General features: G+C 48.1%; 1 protein-coding gene and 1 long non-coding RNA gene across 5 annotated transcripts in view; one reads left to right on the top strand and one right to left on the bottom strand.

Moving 5' to 3' along the window:
- The window catches only part of LOC143827009 (uncharacterized), a 21091-nt gene extending 13429 nt beyond the window's left edge, over positions 1–7662 (bottom strand). Inside the window, exons 1-3 of one of the 4 annotated variants that reach the window (XR_013227161.1) lie at positions 6206–7662; positions 1255–1967; positions 985–1101 (exon numbers count right to left, since the gene is read on the bottom strand). This is a non-coding gene — a long non-coding RNA (uncharacterized LOC143827009). Of the gene's footprint in view, positions 1–984; positions 1102–1254; positions 4116–6205 lie in introns of those variants that run through there. The other 3 variants (XR_013227162.1, XR_013227160.1, XR_013227159.1) reach the window with 3 other exon arrangements.
- On the top strand, positions 7658–17443 carry LOC143827008 (cytochrome P450 3A9-like). The gene is made up of 13 exons (XM_077316137.1): positions 7658–7809; positions 10155–10248; positions 10347–10399; positions 11351–11450; positions 12505–12618; positions 13032–13120; positions 13545–13693; positions 13845–13972; positions 14650–14752; positions 15041–15201; positions 15635–15861; positions 16699–16861; positions 17179–17443. Exons 1-13 carry the CDS (start codon positions 7739–7741, stop codon positions 17263–17265), a joined length of 1539 nt encoding a protein of 512 aa, XP_077172252.1. The 5' UTR covers positions 7658–7738; the 3' UTR covers positions 17266–17443.

Raw genomic sequence — 17443 nt, 5'->3', positions numbered from 1 at the left:
TGAACCGGCTCCAAGCTTTGAGGAAGCCTGTCTATTAAGCAGAAACGCATTTACTGATTATCTGCATATCGCTCCGCAGGCCCTCAAGTCATCCTGACCTCATGCTCACGTCTGGGGAGATTTCAATATCAAATGCCACAAATAGTGCTCTGTGTGAAGCCAGCGAGCCTCACTGCAGACAGATAATTCTGCCAAAATGAGTCATACCCACTGCATGAACCAGCGGTTGAAGCAGAGTTAGGTTTGTACAGGGATCATCCGGGCAGATAGCTGGTAAAATTGGCTCCAAACTACAACACACACACACAAACCTGCAACAACCCTGGTGTGCTGGCTTCACATCTGGGAGACGTTGCATTAGAACACAGCGTTAATCCAGGTTGGGGTAAATTGGGGGGAGAGGGGGAGGTGCCTCCGGAAAGCAGGGAAGCCCCTGGACCAGAGGACTTAGCAACCCTACAACCCCCTAGATTTAGGAGATGCCAGATATGCACCCTCTGTCTACGCACATGAATGCTCTAGGCCGCACACCTTTTTTCAGTTGTCTAGGGCAGATGCTTGGAATTCAGAATGACGGCAAACGTGGCCTTAATCGAAATGTATTGCCTGTGACGCCGCGTGAATTCATGGGCTTTTCAAAGACAGGCGCATAAATGCGTATGCTTACAAAAAAACCTGAGGGTGGCCCAGTGCGCCCCGCTGAAGGTCTAATTCTTATTCTCGCAGTGGAAACTATGAGACACGGCTATTAGCATGCAGGTAGCTCCCCCCCTCCCAAGTACCTTGGCATGGTTTGCCAAAGGGAGGGAGCCCAGAATATTTATGGAAGGCAAACTCCCATGTCTGCAATCAGACAGACCCATTTTAGTAATCGGCTGCTAGAGGAATGTATTTGTCTGTTCATACAAACCTGCTTGCATCCAGTTAGCTAAGCACGCTTGAGCTGCTCCCCCCCCCCACCCCATTTAACAGTCTTTCACATACCTTTTTTTCACCTTTCTAAGTTGAGCAGCACTGAGGTGCATCGACTCCACTGGCTCTGCTGGTCTCACAGAACAGCTCTTCCAGAGCTCCCTCAGCCCCACCTACCTCACAGGATGCCTGTTGTGTGGAGAGGAAGGGAAAGGGGGTTGTCAGCCGCTGGTTGGAGAATGGGGGATGGGGGAACAAAGCTACAATTCGGGGGCCGAATTAGGGAGGTTAGTATATAATTTTTTAAGAAGCATGAAAATAAAGGGTGGCACTTTGACAAACCGAGAAAACTCCGGCATCTGCAGGCTTTAAAACTCCCATTCTGAGCCATTTCCTAGACTCGCTTCTTATAACGGCGCTGTCATTTCATAGATGCGAGGTTTCTGAATCCTCGTAATGCTCCGTGCGAGAAACTCATCTGCAGTATTTCCATCTGCTCTGGCATTTCTATGTTGTGGGGTGAAAAAAGAAAAGAAGAAAAAGAAACAAGCAAGCAATTCTATCTTCCCTTCCTCCCCCTCCTTCGGGATTATTTGAAACCACTGTTCCCTGAGCCAATAAGCAACTGGTTAAATATTATACGAGGGAAATTGGGCTTATCGAAAAGAGAGCTGGCCAGATTTGGAGTTTGCTTTCCCAGCACGGGGCAGAAACAGCACGGACTGGTGTGACCAGCATCAATAAACTCCAGACACCCTCTGACCTTGGCCTTGATGTCACATGAACTTAGCTGGCAGATGCAAACTCACCTGAACTTGGAGACTCATTCATATATCAGAATTGTCAGAGAGATAAAGAGAGGAAAGAAGGAAGCTGTTTCTTACTCCTTTGAGCCGTAGACTCCCTGTTCCGTCTGCTTCTGGTTCGTGCTCCCGGATGCCTGACATGAGCATTAACTTCCGTGCATCTTCTTCTCTCCACAAGAGGGCAGCGTTAATCCATAGTTGGGGTACTTGGTGGCAATCAGTGGTAGGGGAGCTGACAGGTGAGAAGATCTAAAAGCAGAGGTGCCATCCTCCTGAGATTAAAGATGCCGGCAATTTTGTTTTCCACTTCTCAAGGCCAAACTTGTTAGCTGTTCTCTCTCCGTAGCTTACCAGGTTGTGTGGCCCTCTTCGAGTCTGGCCTGACAACAACCCTGAGAAGTAGGCAGGGAGAAAACAACTGACCAAAGGTCACCCGTTAAAAGTTCTAGCAAGGGTAATCCAGCTCCGGGTTGGGAAATATCTGGAAATTTTGTGGGAGGAGCCTGAGGGGGGTAGAGTTTTGGGAGGGGATGGATTTCACTGGAGCATAATGCCACAAGAGATATAATGCCATAAGGGTATTGGGGCATAATGCCAGCAGGGCCTCATGGGAATTGTAGTCCATGGACACCTGGAGAGCCACAGTTTGGCCAACCCTGCCCTATGGCAACTGCAACTAATGCCAGAGGCACCATTCCACCATTACGAACAGTCTCCATATGCTGCGGTCCAGATTGCCACCAGAAGGTAAACATCTCCCCTCTATGCTCCCTGGAGAAATGGTGGGATAAACACGGGCTAATAGAGAGATGTATAAACAGTGTGCTGCAAAGCACATTAGCAGGCCAGCCAATTTCACACCTCTCCCTCTCTGTGGAGAAAGGCGAATAATTCAGCGGAGGGTGCAGGAAAAGAAGAAGTCGCAGAAAAGCCAAAAAACAAGAAGCAGTAACCTTGGCCGTCCTTTCTGAGACATCCCACAGGTTTCTCAGAACTCACCAGTGGCTCCAGAGAAAAATGGGACATGGTGCTTAGATCAGGACCCTGCTGCTTGTGTCTTTCAGATGTTCCCCATTAGAAAACATGATGGGGAAATTCTGGCGCAGGAGGTGCAGAGGAAAGTGGGAAGCAATGAGCCCGTGGAGGTGGAGGAGGAAGTCCGCCAGCCAGAAAAAGATGTCAAACCTGCTGGGGGTCGCTTTTTGATCCACCCGTGGTGGGCAGTGCTGGCTGCCTGCTCAGAAGGGGAAAGCGCAAATGCAAACAGTGGCAGATGACTGAATTTGAGAGAAGTGCTGTTTTTTTGTACCTCACTTATCACTACCTTCCCTTCCTCTCCCCGCAACAGACACCCGATGAGGCAGGTGTGGCCGAGAGAGCCCTGAGAGAACTGTGATGGGCCCAAGGTCACCAAGCTGGCTGCATATGGAGGAGAGGAGAATCGAACCCGGCTGTCCAGATTAGAGCTCACAAATTGTAACCACTATCCCACCCTGGCAGACTTTGAGGAAAACGCAGAGCTTCTGAAGTCAGCTGGGTGACTTTGGGCCAGTCCCAGTTCTCTCAGAGCTCTCTCCGCCCCACCTACCTCACAGGGTGTTCATTGTGGGGAGAGGAAGGGCAGGCGATAGCTAGCTGCTTTGAGACTCCTTAGGGTGGTGAAAAGCCGGGTCCAAGCCCCAGTTCTTCTCCTCTCCTTTCATCTTTACGGTTCCCCTTTATCACTAAGGCAGCGTTAAACTGATACCATCAAGATGACGAGGCATCAAACAAGCACTGTACTTTTGGACGCGGGCATTGTGACAGAAAACACAGTCCTGCCTCCGACCAACAAACAAAACCCCCACCAGCGCATAGCCAGCCGCTTTGTGGATGGATGCCCCGCGCTGAACTGTGCCGAACTAAAAAAACGCATCTGTCCTTGAGAAAAGAAAGGGAAAGGAAATTGCTTTAAATGGCAACCACAGAAGCCATTCAGGAATCCGAGCTGTTGTTTTGAAAGGGGAGGGAAAGCGAGACATCGTTAACGGGAGAGGTCTGGCTGAGCGCATTGCTCGTCACCAAGGCTGGATTGTTCCCCGCCAACCCACAAGCCTGGACCTTGTTCCTCTTGCTCCATCCTGCACAGTTTGCATGGAATTCAGTGTGTTTTCAGAGAGAACCCCCCCCCCACACTCCTTCGCACTCAAGGCTTCCTGCATTCCTACCGCACAAAGGCCATGTTTTCCGCCTCCGTTGACATAGTAATGGTGTGTTTTCTCTCTGCGGCGCATGCATTTTTCAAATCCAACCCATGCCGGAGAAATTCCACACAAGACGTCTGTTGCAACCAGGGAAATGGCTCAGCGTTGCCGAAGGGACCCCTGGTCATTATCAGCCCCCCTCCCTCCCAAAAAAACCCCTCTATAGCTCCTGAGCACTGAGAGCGGTCACTGCTAAGTGTGTTCCTGGTTCATGCTCCCTTTTGCCCGACACGACCCATGACTTCTCCACAAGGGGGCAATGTTATATCATAGCTCTGGTACTCGGTGGACGCTCAGTTGGAAGAGATATGGGATGAGAGGATGGGAGGCAGAGGTGCCATCCTTCCGGGGTGAAAGATGCCGGCAATTTTATCTTCCTGGTCTGCAGGTTAATCTCATTGTTTGTTAGCCTGCTCAGAGTTTACCAGTGAGATTCTTGATATTTAATTAGCATGTTTCTCTCCTAACCTTTCTCCAAGGAGTTCAGGGCCGCATGTGAACATCCCGTATTCTATTTTAGCCCAAGTGCCAGCCTGAAAGGTAGGCTAAAGGAGAATCACTGGCCAAAGGTTACTTGTACCCTGATGGGGGACCTCTTGAGGGCATCTGGGTTTTGGCCATTGTGTGACAGAGCGTTGGACTGCTTGAGTCACTGGCCTGATCCAACATGGCTTCTCTGATGTTCTTACATCTAGGGCAGTGATGCTCTGTCTCCTTGGTGCGTGTGGGGGAAACAGCGGGAAGGCTTCTGACTTCTGTCGCTGCTAGCAGACCTCCTGATAACCCGCGGGTTTCAAAACCACTTTTTTATTCTTTTTAAGCAGTCTAGTGCTTTGCTCCTCTGAAACTCTGCCAACAAGAACATGGGCCTTGCTGAATCTGTTCTTATCTGCCCTGTCGACACTTTCCCCATTTGGCCTTCTATGAAAAAGGACGAGAGGTTTCCAAACCAGCCGTTCCCAGAATATTGAGTCAGAGCCTCGCGCTTTGGTTCCTTCTGGGTTTCCCCAGCTCCCTGATTGCAGCAGACGGAGACGTCGAGCCAGAAGGTGACTTTGCCTAGGTGTGCATCAGACGGGAAGACCGGGAACAACTGAATGGGAAGGAGACAAGTAGCAACGACTTCTCTTTCCCTGTCTCTTAGAAGTCTGAAAGTTAAGCTCTATTGTGCCTACCATCTCCCGTGCTGGATCTGACAGCGCAAACTTGTGCTGTAGGATAACGGAATTATCCAGAGATGCTGTGACAAGACAAAAGGGATCAAAGGGGGAGGATGCACTTTTATATACTTTAGAACAAGATGAAAAGAGCTGATGAGTGTCGGGGTTGTGACTTTATCTGCCACGAGCGCCTCTGAACAACGGCAGTGGTGCAGCCTGCACATCTGGGGTTGGAATCCAGTGGAATTAATTGCTCTCACTGAGAATTATTAAAATCCCAGAGAAATAGTACCCTTGTTGGGAGGGAAATACTGCCAGGTTTATTATTCTGGCTTGTGGTTGTCTCGTTTTCCTGACTTCTCATCCTCCATAAATGTAAGAAGTAGACATGCACACACTTAGATGAGCCTTTTGCAACCTCTCCTCTGTGGAGGGAGCCCTGAAAATTTTTGCAGATGTCGAGCTAACCCTGAAGTCATGTCTGCTGGCCACATCTCCAGAACCTGCAGGCTGGCAACACGAGTTCTGCTACGCAACAGAAACGGGGGGGGGGGGGGCTCACTCTGCAAACAGGAAATGAAAAGAAAGGGAAGGGCAGAGTCAACCGGTGTATCAGCAAGACGGCCCTTCCCCTCCCTAGCACTGCCTTGCGTGCCAATCTTGTTTTCGTAGCCGGTACATTTCCTGAAAAGGAATTGCAACATCGCTGGCTGAAGGAAAACGCGCATATGACTGTGAGATCACAACTGCATTAAAAAAAAAAAAACACAGAGACAAGGTTGCAGGAGGGTTTCTCTAGACCTTGCTGATGCAATTTTCCCCAAACCAGCTTGGTGCTAGTAGTTAAGAGGGGAGGCTTCTAATCTAGCAAGCTTGGTCTGTTCAAAGGGGCAGGAAGTCTCCAATCCAGCCAATCAGTACGCTGGATGGGGTTACCTGAAAAAAAAATCAGGAAATTCCTGTTCTAACTCTGCTAAATACATATCTTCTCCGATGCCTCCTGTAGGACATTCCTCATATGCCCATGCATCATGAACATTAACAGATCCTGTATATTCTGTATATTCCTGTATATCCAACATACCTTTTTCAGGAGTTTCGGCTACCCTTGCAGAAGAAGAGAGCATCACGAAGAAGCAGAAAGTCTCCTTGGCCATCGGCAGAAACTCAGGAGATGATTGTTATTCCACGCTAATCTCTCCATCGATTTGTCCTGTAAGGTCACAGCATAGGCCGGGAGGAGTTGAAGAACACAAGGAGCTCCTGCTGGGATAACTTGTGTTCTATCAATTATGCCGCTCTGCAAAACCTGGCACGCAATCCATCACCACCACCTTTGCCGACCCATCAATATTAGGTTGTGAGGCTGGACTGGAAGCAGGTGGCAAGATATTGTTCCAGCCAAGGCCTGAATTTGTCCTCCAACAAGGTCAGGATGCAAGCCCTGTTTCTCTGGATGAGGCTATCTGTCCATTTTCCCGAGGTGGACAATAGCAGCTCCCTGGGGCACATAGGTCAGGAAAAAGTGGATGGGGAGGCGACAGAGGGGAACCTCCATGTTCAGAAGCACTACACTTCTGAATCCCAGAGCCAGGAGGACCCTGTGCCCTGTTGTGTCCCTTCAGAGGAACTGGTTGTCCACTGTGTGAGAGAAGATGCTGGATTAGATGGACCCTCACTGGTCTCACCCAGCAGGGCTCTCCTGATGTTCTTAGGAAGGCCTTGGTCTCCACACTCTGTTGTTGGCTCTCCAGAGGAACGGGTTGGCCACTGTGCGAAACAGGAGGCTGGACTAGATGGACCTTCACTGGTCTGATCCAGCAGGGCTCTTCTGATGTTCTTCTCAGTGGTAGGCCTCGGCCTCTGTGCCCTGTTGTTGGTTGCCTAGAAGAACTGCTTGGCCACTATGTGAGACAGGTTGCTGGACTAGATCGGCCATTGGTCTGATCCAGCAGGGCTCTTCTTGTGGGCTTATGAAGTCCTTGGCTTCTTGTGTTCTTGATGTCTTAATGTCTTGTCAGTGAATAAATGTAAGGACCGCAGGGCACCATTGTTGGGACATCTGTTGGCCTGATTGGCCCATTGAGAAAGAGTGACTCTGTGAACTTCATGGCAGAAGAAGAATCCAGACCTGGGTCACCCTGCTCCCAATCTAACCCTCTTACCACTGCCCCATCCACGTGGACATGCTCCTTTCATTTGGATTGTCAACATGGCTGTTCAGCATTTAATTGAGATGTCCCTGAGGGCATGCTTGAATATCCTTCTTGGTGTCTTCCACCATGCACAGGGGGTTGCTCAGGAGAACAATCCCTTCTGTGTTTCTGGTCAACAGGTATGTGCTACCGAGGACACACACACATGTTTTTACACCTTCTTGCCATTAGAGAGCTCTGAAGATCACCTTTCACCCGGAGGCCAAATGAAATAACTCTGCCTTTCTTGGCTGGTGTATTCGGTTATGAAACACTCTGACTCCACCCCTCTCTTCTATAAAGTTCAGCCCGATTTCGTCAGCTGGCACAACCACAAGCGATCGGGAAACAGCTGGCTTTAGCTCCAGGCATAGGAAGGCGCACCTAAGCCAAAGAGGGACCTGTCAGATTCAGGAGTCAAGATGGACCTCCTGCCGGCGTTTCCCCTGGAGACGTGGCTCCTTCTCACGGTTCTCCTGGGCCTGATACTTCTGTATGTATTGTTTTGTCGTTTCCCTCCTGTTGTTCTGTGGTTTTAGAAGGAGAAGGGAGAAAGAAAGAATCAATCTGCTGGTTCTCCAGGAAACTCTGAATGGCTAGTGTGCTTTAACAGAGAGATTTCAAAGAATTTGGCTTTATGCCAAGGGAGAATTCCCTGAAGTGCCATTCAAGACTTCCACTTTTTAAAAAAATGGTCAGCCGTCTCCAGTTGTCATGGTGGCGTTTCCAGCAGAATGCCAACTGGGTCAACACCCCCCCACACACACACACACTCATTAATCCATTCCCATGCCAGCAAAGACCACCAGTGTTGAGTATCACTGGGGTGGCAAGGTCCCCTCTAGCAGGGTGTAGGGCTTCCAGCTCAAGGTTGAGAAAATCCTGGAGATTTGGGGGTGCAGCCTGGGAAGGACAGGGACCTCAGTGGGGCCTAATGCCATAATGACCACCCTCCAAAACAGCCATATTCTCCAGAGGAATTTCTTTGTAGTCTGGAAATGAGCTGAAATTACGGGGGATCTCCATGTCCCACCTGGAGGCTGGCATCCCCAAATGTCACCGTAGCTAGAGGTATTAACAATGCTCCGTATGAATTCCTACGGGGTACTGTAGACACCTAACCGGTTGATTCCTTACTTGTTTCAACTCAGACGTTCATTTAAAAAAAGCAGCAGACAAATGCAGAAACAGCCCAATGGGAAGATGACAACCGGCCCGTCAAAGTTAGATGCAGCAGCTCTCCTCACAAAATCACTTCTCAACCCTTCTCCTAGGCGACGTTTTCCTCTAACGTTTGAGAACAGTTATGTCAGAAAATGGCATATGAATACGATAGATTGGGAAGAAGAATAGATTCACCTCCCTCAACTTTTCAACCCAGATGAAAAAACGCTTGGTTAAATGAGACCCTTTGCCAAGATGGGGAATGGAGAATGGAGCGAATCATTTCTGCATGATCTCCTCAATGGGGTGGGTCTGATGGACCCCCTTGCCTTTCTTAGGACAGCACTGTATTGCATCTAAACACACATTTCTACATTGGAGGGGGAATTGCAGGAGAATCTAATGTGGCAGATGTGTGTGTGTGTGTGTGTGGGGGGAAATGACCCCTCTAATATTCATTTGTGGTGAGTTATGGCTCTAAATGTATTCAGGGGTTTTACATGGGCCGCATGGATAGGTCTGGACTTGTTCTTTATAAAGCGGGAAAGGAAAGGGGTGAAATCAGAGTATGTTTCTAGCTGGTGGTTGCTTCGTACCTGTCTTGGCAGAGTACCAGTGCAAAGGTTGCCCTGAAGGGAAAACATGCCACAAACATTTTTACAATTGTACAAACAAGCCAGTTTATGGGAGGAGGGGAAACAGCCGAAGGGGAAGAAGAAACAACACTTGGAATAAGGCATCTGCTGTTGGACTTTGACCGTTTGGGTCCACACCTGCAGAGAACAGGGTGGCCTCATGTACCACCTGAACCCTAGAACCAGGAGAAATTTGGGATATGCCAATAACCACCCACCTTGATTCCCACTGCAGAGAGGGCTGCTTTAAGTCCAGGGAGAAAATGCTGGGGGTAGTGATGGTGGTGGTTGTTATTCAGCTAAAAATCACTTGGATTCACCCATAACCTCAAGGATTGATTCTGAGCCCTTGAAGAGAACCAGAATGTTTAGGGATGATTGCCACAGTGGTGGTACTCACCCAGTAGCTCTGGAGGACTATTTCCCAATGTGACACTGCTACAAGTCCCACGAGAGTGTGCAGGGTCATTAACCAGTAGGGCTTTGGGCTGCCAAGAGACAGGGGCAGCAACCGTCTCTGAGCTGTGTACTGGGATTGCACGAAGGGCCTGGAAACTCCAGTGACCTCTTCCGCAATCTCTGTGGCCACACGTTGTGCTTCTGGAAGACCCACCTACAGGTCTGTCTTGTTTCCACACCAGAAAGCCAGTGGTTAAGAGAGGCGGACTCTGGCTTGCTTCCCTGCTCCTCTTCCACATGAGGTCTGCTAGGAGACTCTGGGACAATCCCAGTTCTCTCAGAACTCTCTCAGCCCCACCGGTCTCACATAGTGCCTGTTATGGGGAGAGGAAGGGCAGGTGATTCTGAGCTCCTTTGGGTAGACAAAAGTGGACTATAAAAGCCAATCATCCTCCTCTGTAAAGCCAAGTTTGATTCCCCATGCCTCTCCCACTTGAATTCTGCTGGGGGACCTTGGGCCAGTCTCAGTTCTCTGAGGACTCTCTCAGCCCCACCTCCCTGTCATGGGGAGAGGGAGGGAAGGCGATTCCTCGTGATGTTTATAACTCAACTTTAAACCTTGTTGATTCTTCAAAACCAGATATGGAATATGGCCCTTTCGTGTGTTCAGGAGATTAGGAATTCCGGGCCCCACGCCAATACCTTTCTTAGGGACCACCTTACACTACCGCAAAGTGAGTATCGGCAACCTTCGCGTCCTACCTGTGACCTTTGCCCAGCCCGAAATACAATGCTGGTTTCGATGGCTAGTAATTCCTCTCTCCCTCCCTAGGGCTTCTTGACATTTGATAGCGAGTGCTACAAGAAATACGGGAAAATCTGGGGGTAAGTCATCTTTTACATAATACCAGCTTGTCTTTCTGAGTGTGGTCCAAGGGATCTGGAAAATGCCCCGAGGAAGAGGGGGAGAGCAGCTGGTGGATCTTTAAATGCCTCCTTCCCCTCCCATGAAGGGTTGGGATGGGGGCAAAGAGCCACCAAATAGCTGATCCTCAGAGATGTCCGGCATTTTGGCCAAATCAGTTTCTGAATAAACCAAACTTGAATCCATAGAACAGATCAGTGATTTGGTTGATTCGAGTTGCACTGAATCAGGAAACCCCAAATACGAAAAGTATTAATTTTTTCCCCATGGACATTGCTAATTGCCAGATCTGGTAGAGCAGTCAGCAGAGGGTATGAGGGAATGTACCAGGGGAGAGAAGAAGTCTGGGGAAAAGTGACATTTCTGGAATTAACATAGGGATGTCAGTGACACTTGGGGTTACACCCTATTTGGGGGGCAAAATTCTGTGGTAGCGTTGTCTTCTAGCTATAGAGTTTAGCCCCCAAAATCAGATCATTCCTCCCCACCTAATGTCCCTATGTCACTTCTAGGTGACGTAGATACATCCCTTTTAATTCAGACTGGCAACCCTACGCCCACTGCCAGTTTTATTTATTTATTTAGATTTCTATATTTATTTATTTAGATTTCTATACCACCCATTTCTTTGCAGCTCTGGGCGGTTTCCCACCCACTTCCCATTATCTCTGCTGCAGCTTCCCCCTTCCCCTCCCCTCGAACCTGCACTGCCTTGCTGTGACATCAGAGCACTTTAGCCAATCAGCAAGCAGGGACCCTTTGTCCCTTTCCAGCACCCTTTGTGACATGAGGGCAACTGCAACCAACGCCAGGTCAATGACTCTACCTTTCCAAACAAGCTCAGTATATGGTAATACAGGCCGTCATCAGAAGAACCTTACCTTCCTTTCTCATTCTTATTCTTACTGCAGAATTTATGACGGCCGCCAACCTGTAATGGCTATACTGGATCCTGCCATCATCAAAGCAGTGCTGGTGAAAGAGTGCTACACCAACTTCACCAATCGCCGGGTAATCAGCCAACTTCTAACATAACTGGGGTGATGGGAGAAGGGACGTTTCTGCAGGCATCATCCAATCCCCAGCTTACTCTGTGGTTGCAAACATGAATGCGAACAATTCCGCCCGATATCTATAGCCTGGTAAACACCAGAGTGAGAGCCTCCCAGGATTTCACCTGCCACGTAAAGTACAGAAGATGGCTAATAGACCTTTTGCTGAAGAGGGACGTCATACAAGGTCCTGAATACGATTGTGAGGCAGAGTCCCAGGAAAGTAAATGTTGTAGTTTCCAGAGAGATGTGATGGATCTCTTTGAGCACTCCCCAGTTGTGATTGAGTGGATTGAGAAGAAGAAGAAGAAGAAGAAGAAGAAGAAGAAGAAGAAGGAGAAGGAGAAGGAGAAGGAGAAGGAGAAGGAGAAGGAGAAGGAGAAGGAGTAGAAGAAGAAGAAGAAGAGTTGATTCTTATATGCCACTTTTCTCTACCTGAAGGAGTCTCAAAGAGGCTTACAATTGCCTTCCCTTTTCTCTCCCCACAACAGACACCCTGTGAGGTAGGTGAGGCTGAGAGAGCCCTGATATCTCTGCTCAGTCAGAACAGCTCTGTCAGTGCAGTTGCAAGCTCAAGGTCACCCAGCTGGCTGCATGTGGGGGAGCAGGGAATCAAACCCAGCTCACCAGATTAGAAGTCTGCTGGGATTGAACTCCCAGCCTCATAGGCAGAGCTTCAGACAGCATTTCTGCTGCCTCACCACTCTGCGCCACAAGAGGCTCATGCGCCACAAGAGGCTCATTAGATAACAATATTTAGATATTAATATTTAGGGGGATTGCCTAATCAGACTGCAGAACTGCTGTCCCTCCCTGGCTACATATTTTACATTACTATGTGTAAATCTGCTATGTGACAAATAAATCAGTGCTTACTTGTGTCACATGTCCCTGTGGGACAACGCTGAAGACTCAAGGCTATGCTCTGCCATGGGTTCAGATCCTGACGCCATGGCTTAAATAGAGGAAACTGATAACTGCATGCAATTTACATGGTTTCCTTTTTGGTCTAGAGTCTGGAGTTAGTGGGCATGCTGAAGGAAGCTGTGTCAATAGCCAAGGATGAACAGTGGAAAAGGATTCGCACTGTGCTGTCGCCGACCTTCACCAGCGGGAAGCTGAAGGAGGTAAGAATGCAGGAATGTTATGGGAGATTCAATTTCTGATTTACTCAGCTCTCAGTCTGGAAAATATCACCCATTCAGCTCAAACACAATTCCCACAACCTCCTCAGTGCCTGCATTATGAATAGGGAGAGCTGCTACAGGCATGAACTATCGGCAGAATTTAAAATTTGCAAAGAGGGGTGGGAACATAAGGCTGTTTGAAAGAATGAAATAGTTTGAAGAGAGAGGACACTGTACAGAGCGAGAGGAAAGGAGAGAGACGTAACTAGCTGTTTACCTGTTGTCTGTTCCCATTAGCAGAACACCCAGTGTGAAAAGGAAAATAATGTAGCAAAGAATGCCCCCCCGAAATGCAATTGTTTTGGCAATTCATTATGAGACCCCCACCGATCCCTTGTGCTTGTGATTTTCAGATGTTCCCCATTATCAAACACTACGGGGAAGCCCTGGTGACAAATGTGCAGAAGAAGGTGGAGAGAGGCGAGCCCATTGAGATGAAGGAGTAAGTACTCTGGCCAGAAATAAATTCCATCGGGAGTAATTTTTCAATTTGTCCATAGAGGGCAATAAATACGCCCTGCTTCCAATAGCACCAGAGAGAGGAAGAGGGAAATCAATAAACAGTCTGACAATTGCCAAAAACACCTAGAAAAATACTGAGCTTTTCCCTGGGTATCTGAAACTTAACCATAATTATATAATTCCTTCCCTACAAGGTACCACCACTGAGTAGGCACTGTCCACACCCGCCACCCTCCCTGCCTCCAGAGGGGGTGAACATTGCTGAAGTTCCTCTGGTACCAATTACAACCTACAAGCAGTGTAGTTTGGTCACAGGGACAACGGGCAACATTTCTGTGACTTGTTTTTTTAATGCGCAAAAATTGCCAGCTTGCATGTTCTGTCTCTCCCCACCTCCCTGCCAGGATCTTCGGTGCTTACAGCATGGATGTCGTCACCAGCACTGCTTTTGGTGTGAACGTTGACTCCATGAACAACCCCAAGGACCCTTTTGTCAAGGAAGTCAGGAAGATGACCAAGTTCAAACCTTTTGACCCACTCTTCATTTTGACATGTAAGTTCTCTTCTGAAGGTCAAAAGCCCAGCCAAGGTCTACAGCCCGATTAGAAGCATTTTTTTTTAAAAAGATGTTTTGCTCCCTGTAGGGTCACCTACAGTTTTCCTTCCTTCCTTCCTTCTTACCACGTGTTTCTCTCTTTTTTCAGTTGCCTTCCCGTTCCTCATCCCTCTCTTTCAGCTAATGAAGCTGAACCTCTTCCCCAGGGATGCCGTGGACTTCTTCGCAAGATCGGTCGGGAAAATAAAGGAACAGCGGAAAAAGGAAGGCAAAGGGGTGAGGAACTGGGTGGCTGCCGGATGTTGGCACCCTTGGCACAAAATTAAGGCCTGTTCTCTGTTCTGACGGATATGTGGCTCACCTTCAAGCAGAGGGGTGCATTTTGCATCTGAGCCCTGATGATGGTCAGATGTGACAGTACTACTGAGGGCACAGGGAGGGCACAGTCACTTCCCTTAGCTAGAGCGAGATGCACTCTAAAGCCACCACCTCCACCACAACGGAAATAGCGCGAAACCAAGCAGCTGATTAGGGCAAGCAGCTAATAGAAAATGGCCCCAGAGACTGCTTCGGGACAGGTGCTGGGGAGCAGTGCCCCAAAGTGGCCAAAATTATCCATCCCTGTTCTTGTGCTCGACCGAAAAGTCACCCAAAGTCATATAACAGCATCTCCCCTCCCAAATTTTCATTATGAGTTGACGCTCCATTCTGCGCACATTAGTTAATGCACTTACAAAGCCCTTGAAAAGTAGCCTTGTCAGAACAGAACCAATCCTGTTTCACCAAGAAACTTCAAGGGCAGCCTGGCTCTTTCCAAGCTCACAAGCCAGGTCAAGGCAGACTGCCTCTGCAGGTGGAGGCTCCATTTAGCTCCGATGGTTAATAGCTGTTGGCAGGCCTATCTTCTTTTCACCAGTCCAACTCCCCATTGACTCATTCCATTCCATTCCCAGGATCGGGTGGATTTCCTGCAGCTGATGATAGACTCCCAAGGCATAAGCAGCAATGGCATGAATGGCCATCAACAGAGCAATGGGGTGGATCACGCATTCAAAGGTAACAATGCACAAGCCACCCCTTACAATGGGAGATTTTGGGGTCCCGGAAGTGAGGGGGGTTGCAAAAGCTCTCCGTTGGAGAAGAAGAAGAGTAGATTTTTATACCCCACTTTTCTCTACGCTAAGGAATTGCAAAGCAGCTAGCAATTGCCTTTCCCTTCCTCTCCTCACAAGGCCCCTAGAGAAGGAGGTGGGACTGAGAGAGTCCAGAGAGAACTGGCCCTGACCCAAGGTCACCCAGCAGGGTTCACATGGGGGAGGACTGACGGACACCGTTTGTTCGCAGGATTGACGGACAATGAAATTCTGGCCCAAGCGATCATTTTTATTTTCGCTGGCTACGAGCCCTCCAGCAATTCCCTTGGTTACATTGCCTACCTGTTGACCACGCACCCAGATGTACAACAGAAGCTTCTTGAGGAAATCGACTCTCTTCTCCCCAACAAGGTAAACACACGGATTGCGTAACCAGAGTGGCCAGCGTCTCTCTTGGGTTGGCTCAGCTCCCCCACAGTTTGCCTCCCTCAATGACACTCGTCTTCCAAAACAAAAAACATCCCTAGAAGAGGCAAGGAGCCCTGCAGTCTGTCAGCAGTTTGAGCAATGCATGAGAAATTATAACTGGCCCTGAGCTAACAAAAAGAAAATGTTTAGGGGGCAATTTTAATGGCAGGATCCCTTCTGCTTTTTTTTTTTTTTGCAAATTTGGGACACTTAGCTATCATCTAACCCTCAGAAGATTGGCCTGTGTCATCCCCAATTTGTCTTAGAATCCAGTTTCTTTTTAGCAGACTGTACCCTTCTATCACAGCTGTACAAATGCATCTGATGGCACATGAAGAAAATATTAAGTCACTGTCTCCCTTTATTCTCCCCAAAGGCTCCTCTTACATACGATGCCATAATGCAGATGGAGTATCTGGACATGGTGATCAATGAAACCCAGCGGCTGTATCCCCTCGGGGGGCGGCTCGAAAGGGTCAGCAAGAAAGACGTAGAAATAAACGGTGTGATTATTCCAAAAAACACCACGGTGATGATCCCACCTTACATTCTGCATCGGGACCCAGAATACTGGCCAGAACCAGACGAGTTTAGACCTGAGAGGTAACATGATTTTGATGAATCTCACATTACACAGATGGGGTCTGGGGGCCTAATTGTGGAGTGAGGTAGTCTATAAATCTAATAATAACAATGATGATGATAATAATAAGATTTCTGTGTCAGCTTGGCTAGGGCCCATATTATTAGGGGAGCAATTAAAAGAATAAAAGTTTGATTATGTAGAGAAACAGCTTTGTGCCAGAAAGAGGAGAGAGAGAGACCTAACTGTCTAACTGTTCTGTTGTGCATTCATTCTGTTCTGGAGGCAAGCAGGGAGGAAGTCTATTCAAAGGATCGTCAAATTCCAATTCAGTACCTTTACTGGCATGGTTAAACAATTAAACTAGAACATAAAATACAGTAAAGCAAATCAAAACGAAAACTTGGACATATTTGATCATCATCAGGAAGTTCTTATTCTAACTCTGCTAAATACATGTCGCCTCTGATGCCCCCTGCAGGACTCTCTTTACATCCTTCTCAATCATGCACACGGCAGGTCTGGCATATTTTAACAGGCTTTGTATTCAGCAACGGTAGCAGTGGTGCAAAGTGCCATCAAGTTGTACTGATTTACGGCATCCCCAAGTGGGGTTTTCAAGGCAAGGTTTGCCATGGCCTTCCTCTGCATACCATCCCCGGACTCCTTTGGCAGCCTCCCATCTAAGGAATATTCAGGGCTGACCCTTCTTAGTTTTTGAAATCTGATGAGATTGAGCTAGTCCAATTCTGCAATGCCAACTTATGTCTAACATTCAGGGAAATGTTTCATGCCGAAATGTCCAGTTCAGCACTTAGACACCTTTCATTTCTCCTGTCTGTGATGCATGCAACCAGGTTCAGCAAAGAGAACAGAGAAAACATCGATCCTTACACCTACCTGCCCTTCGGAGCCGGTCCCCGGAATTGCATCGGGATGAGATTTGCGTTGGTCACGATGAAAGTTGCGATTGTAATACTCTTGCAGCATTTCTCCTTCAAAACCTGCAAAGAAACACCGGTGAGTGTGCCCAAATGGAGGAAACTGTCAGGCTGTACGGCCTTAAAAGTATTTTAGGCAAGTGGAGGGAGAAATCAGCATATTTCACTTCGAACAATTACAGATAATTTATCTGTAGAAGATCTGTAGTAGGTGACCCTGTGCTCCCCCTTTTCTACCATCTTCCTCGAGACTGTTTGATCCTCAGTGGTGGAAATTTGGGTAATGCACCAAGAAATACATTTGAGATAACTGGTTGGTTAACAGGGATCAAAATATTCTATAACCTCCTGCTTTATACATTTTTTTTCTCCTGTCTTCACCTCTCACTGCTGCAGATTCCTCTGGAGCTCAATTCCGAGGTCTTCTTATTGCCAAAGAAACCGATTGTCCTGAAATTAGTGCCACGAGAAAAAGCAAAATGAAACCTGGTTGTGATTTGGACACCTCTGCAGAAGATCCAAACCACTGAGACACGAGGCCGGAGGCAGATTCTATGAAGAGAGATGCCGTTCAGAAGACAGCATCTAGAGATCTGCGGAGAGACAGACTGAGGGATGTTAATAGCTTTTGTACTGATTAAAGTCAAAACGATTTCTCCGA

The sequence above is a fragment of the Paroedura picta genome, chromosome 17, assembly GCF_049243985.1.
Source record: "Paroedura picta isolate Pp20150507F chromosome 17, Ppicta_v3.0, whole genome shotgun sequence".
Taxonomy (NCBI): domain Eukaryota; kingdom Metazoa; phylum Chordata; class Lepidosauria; order Squamata; family Gekkonidae; genus Paroedura; species Paroedura picta.
The sequence above is the reverse complement of the archived record's forward strand: the minus strand, read 5'-3'. Positions and strand labels throughout refer to the sequence as shown.

Bases quoted from the DNA above. Each gene is read 5' to 3' on its own strand.
- LOC143827008 (XM_077316137.1), top strand. From the start codon at position 7,739: ATGGACCTCCTGCCGGCGTTTCCCCTGGAGACGTGGCTCCTTCTCACG. The intron at 12,619-13,031 runs GTAAGAATGCAG...TGTGATTTTCAG, and splicing joins CCAGCGGGAAGCTGAAGGAG to ATGTTCCCCATTATCAAACA. The intron at 16,862-17,178 runs GTGAGTGTGCCC...TCACTGCTGCAG, and splicing joins AAACCTGCAAAGAAACACCG to ATTCCTCTGGAGCTCAATTC.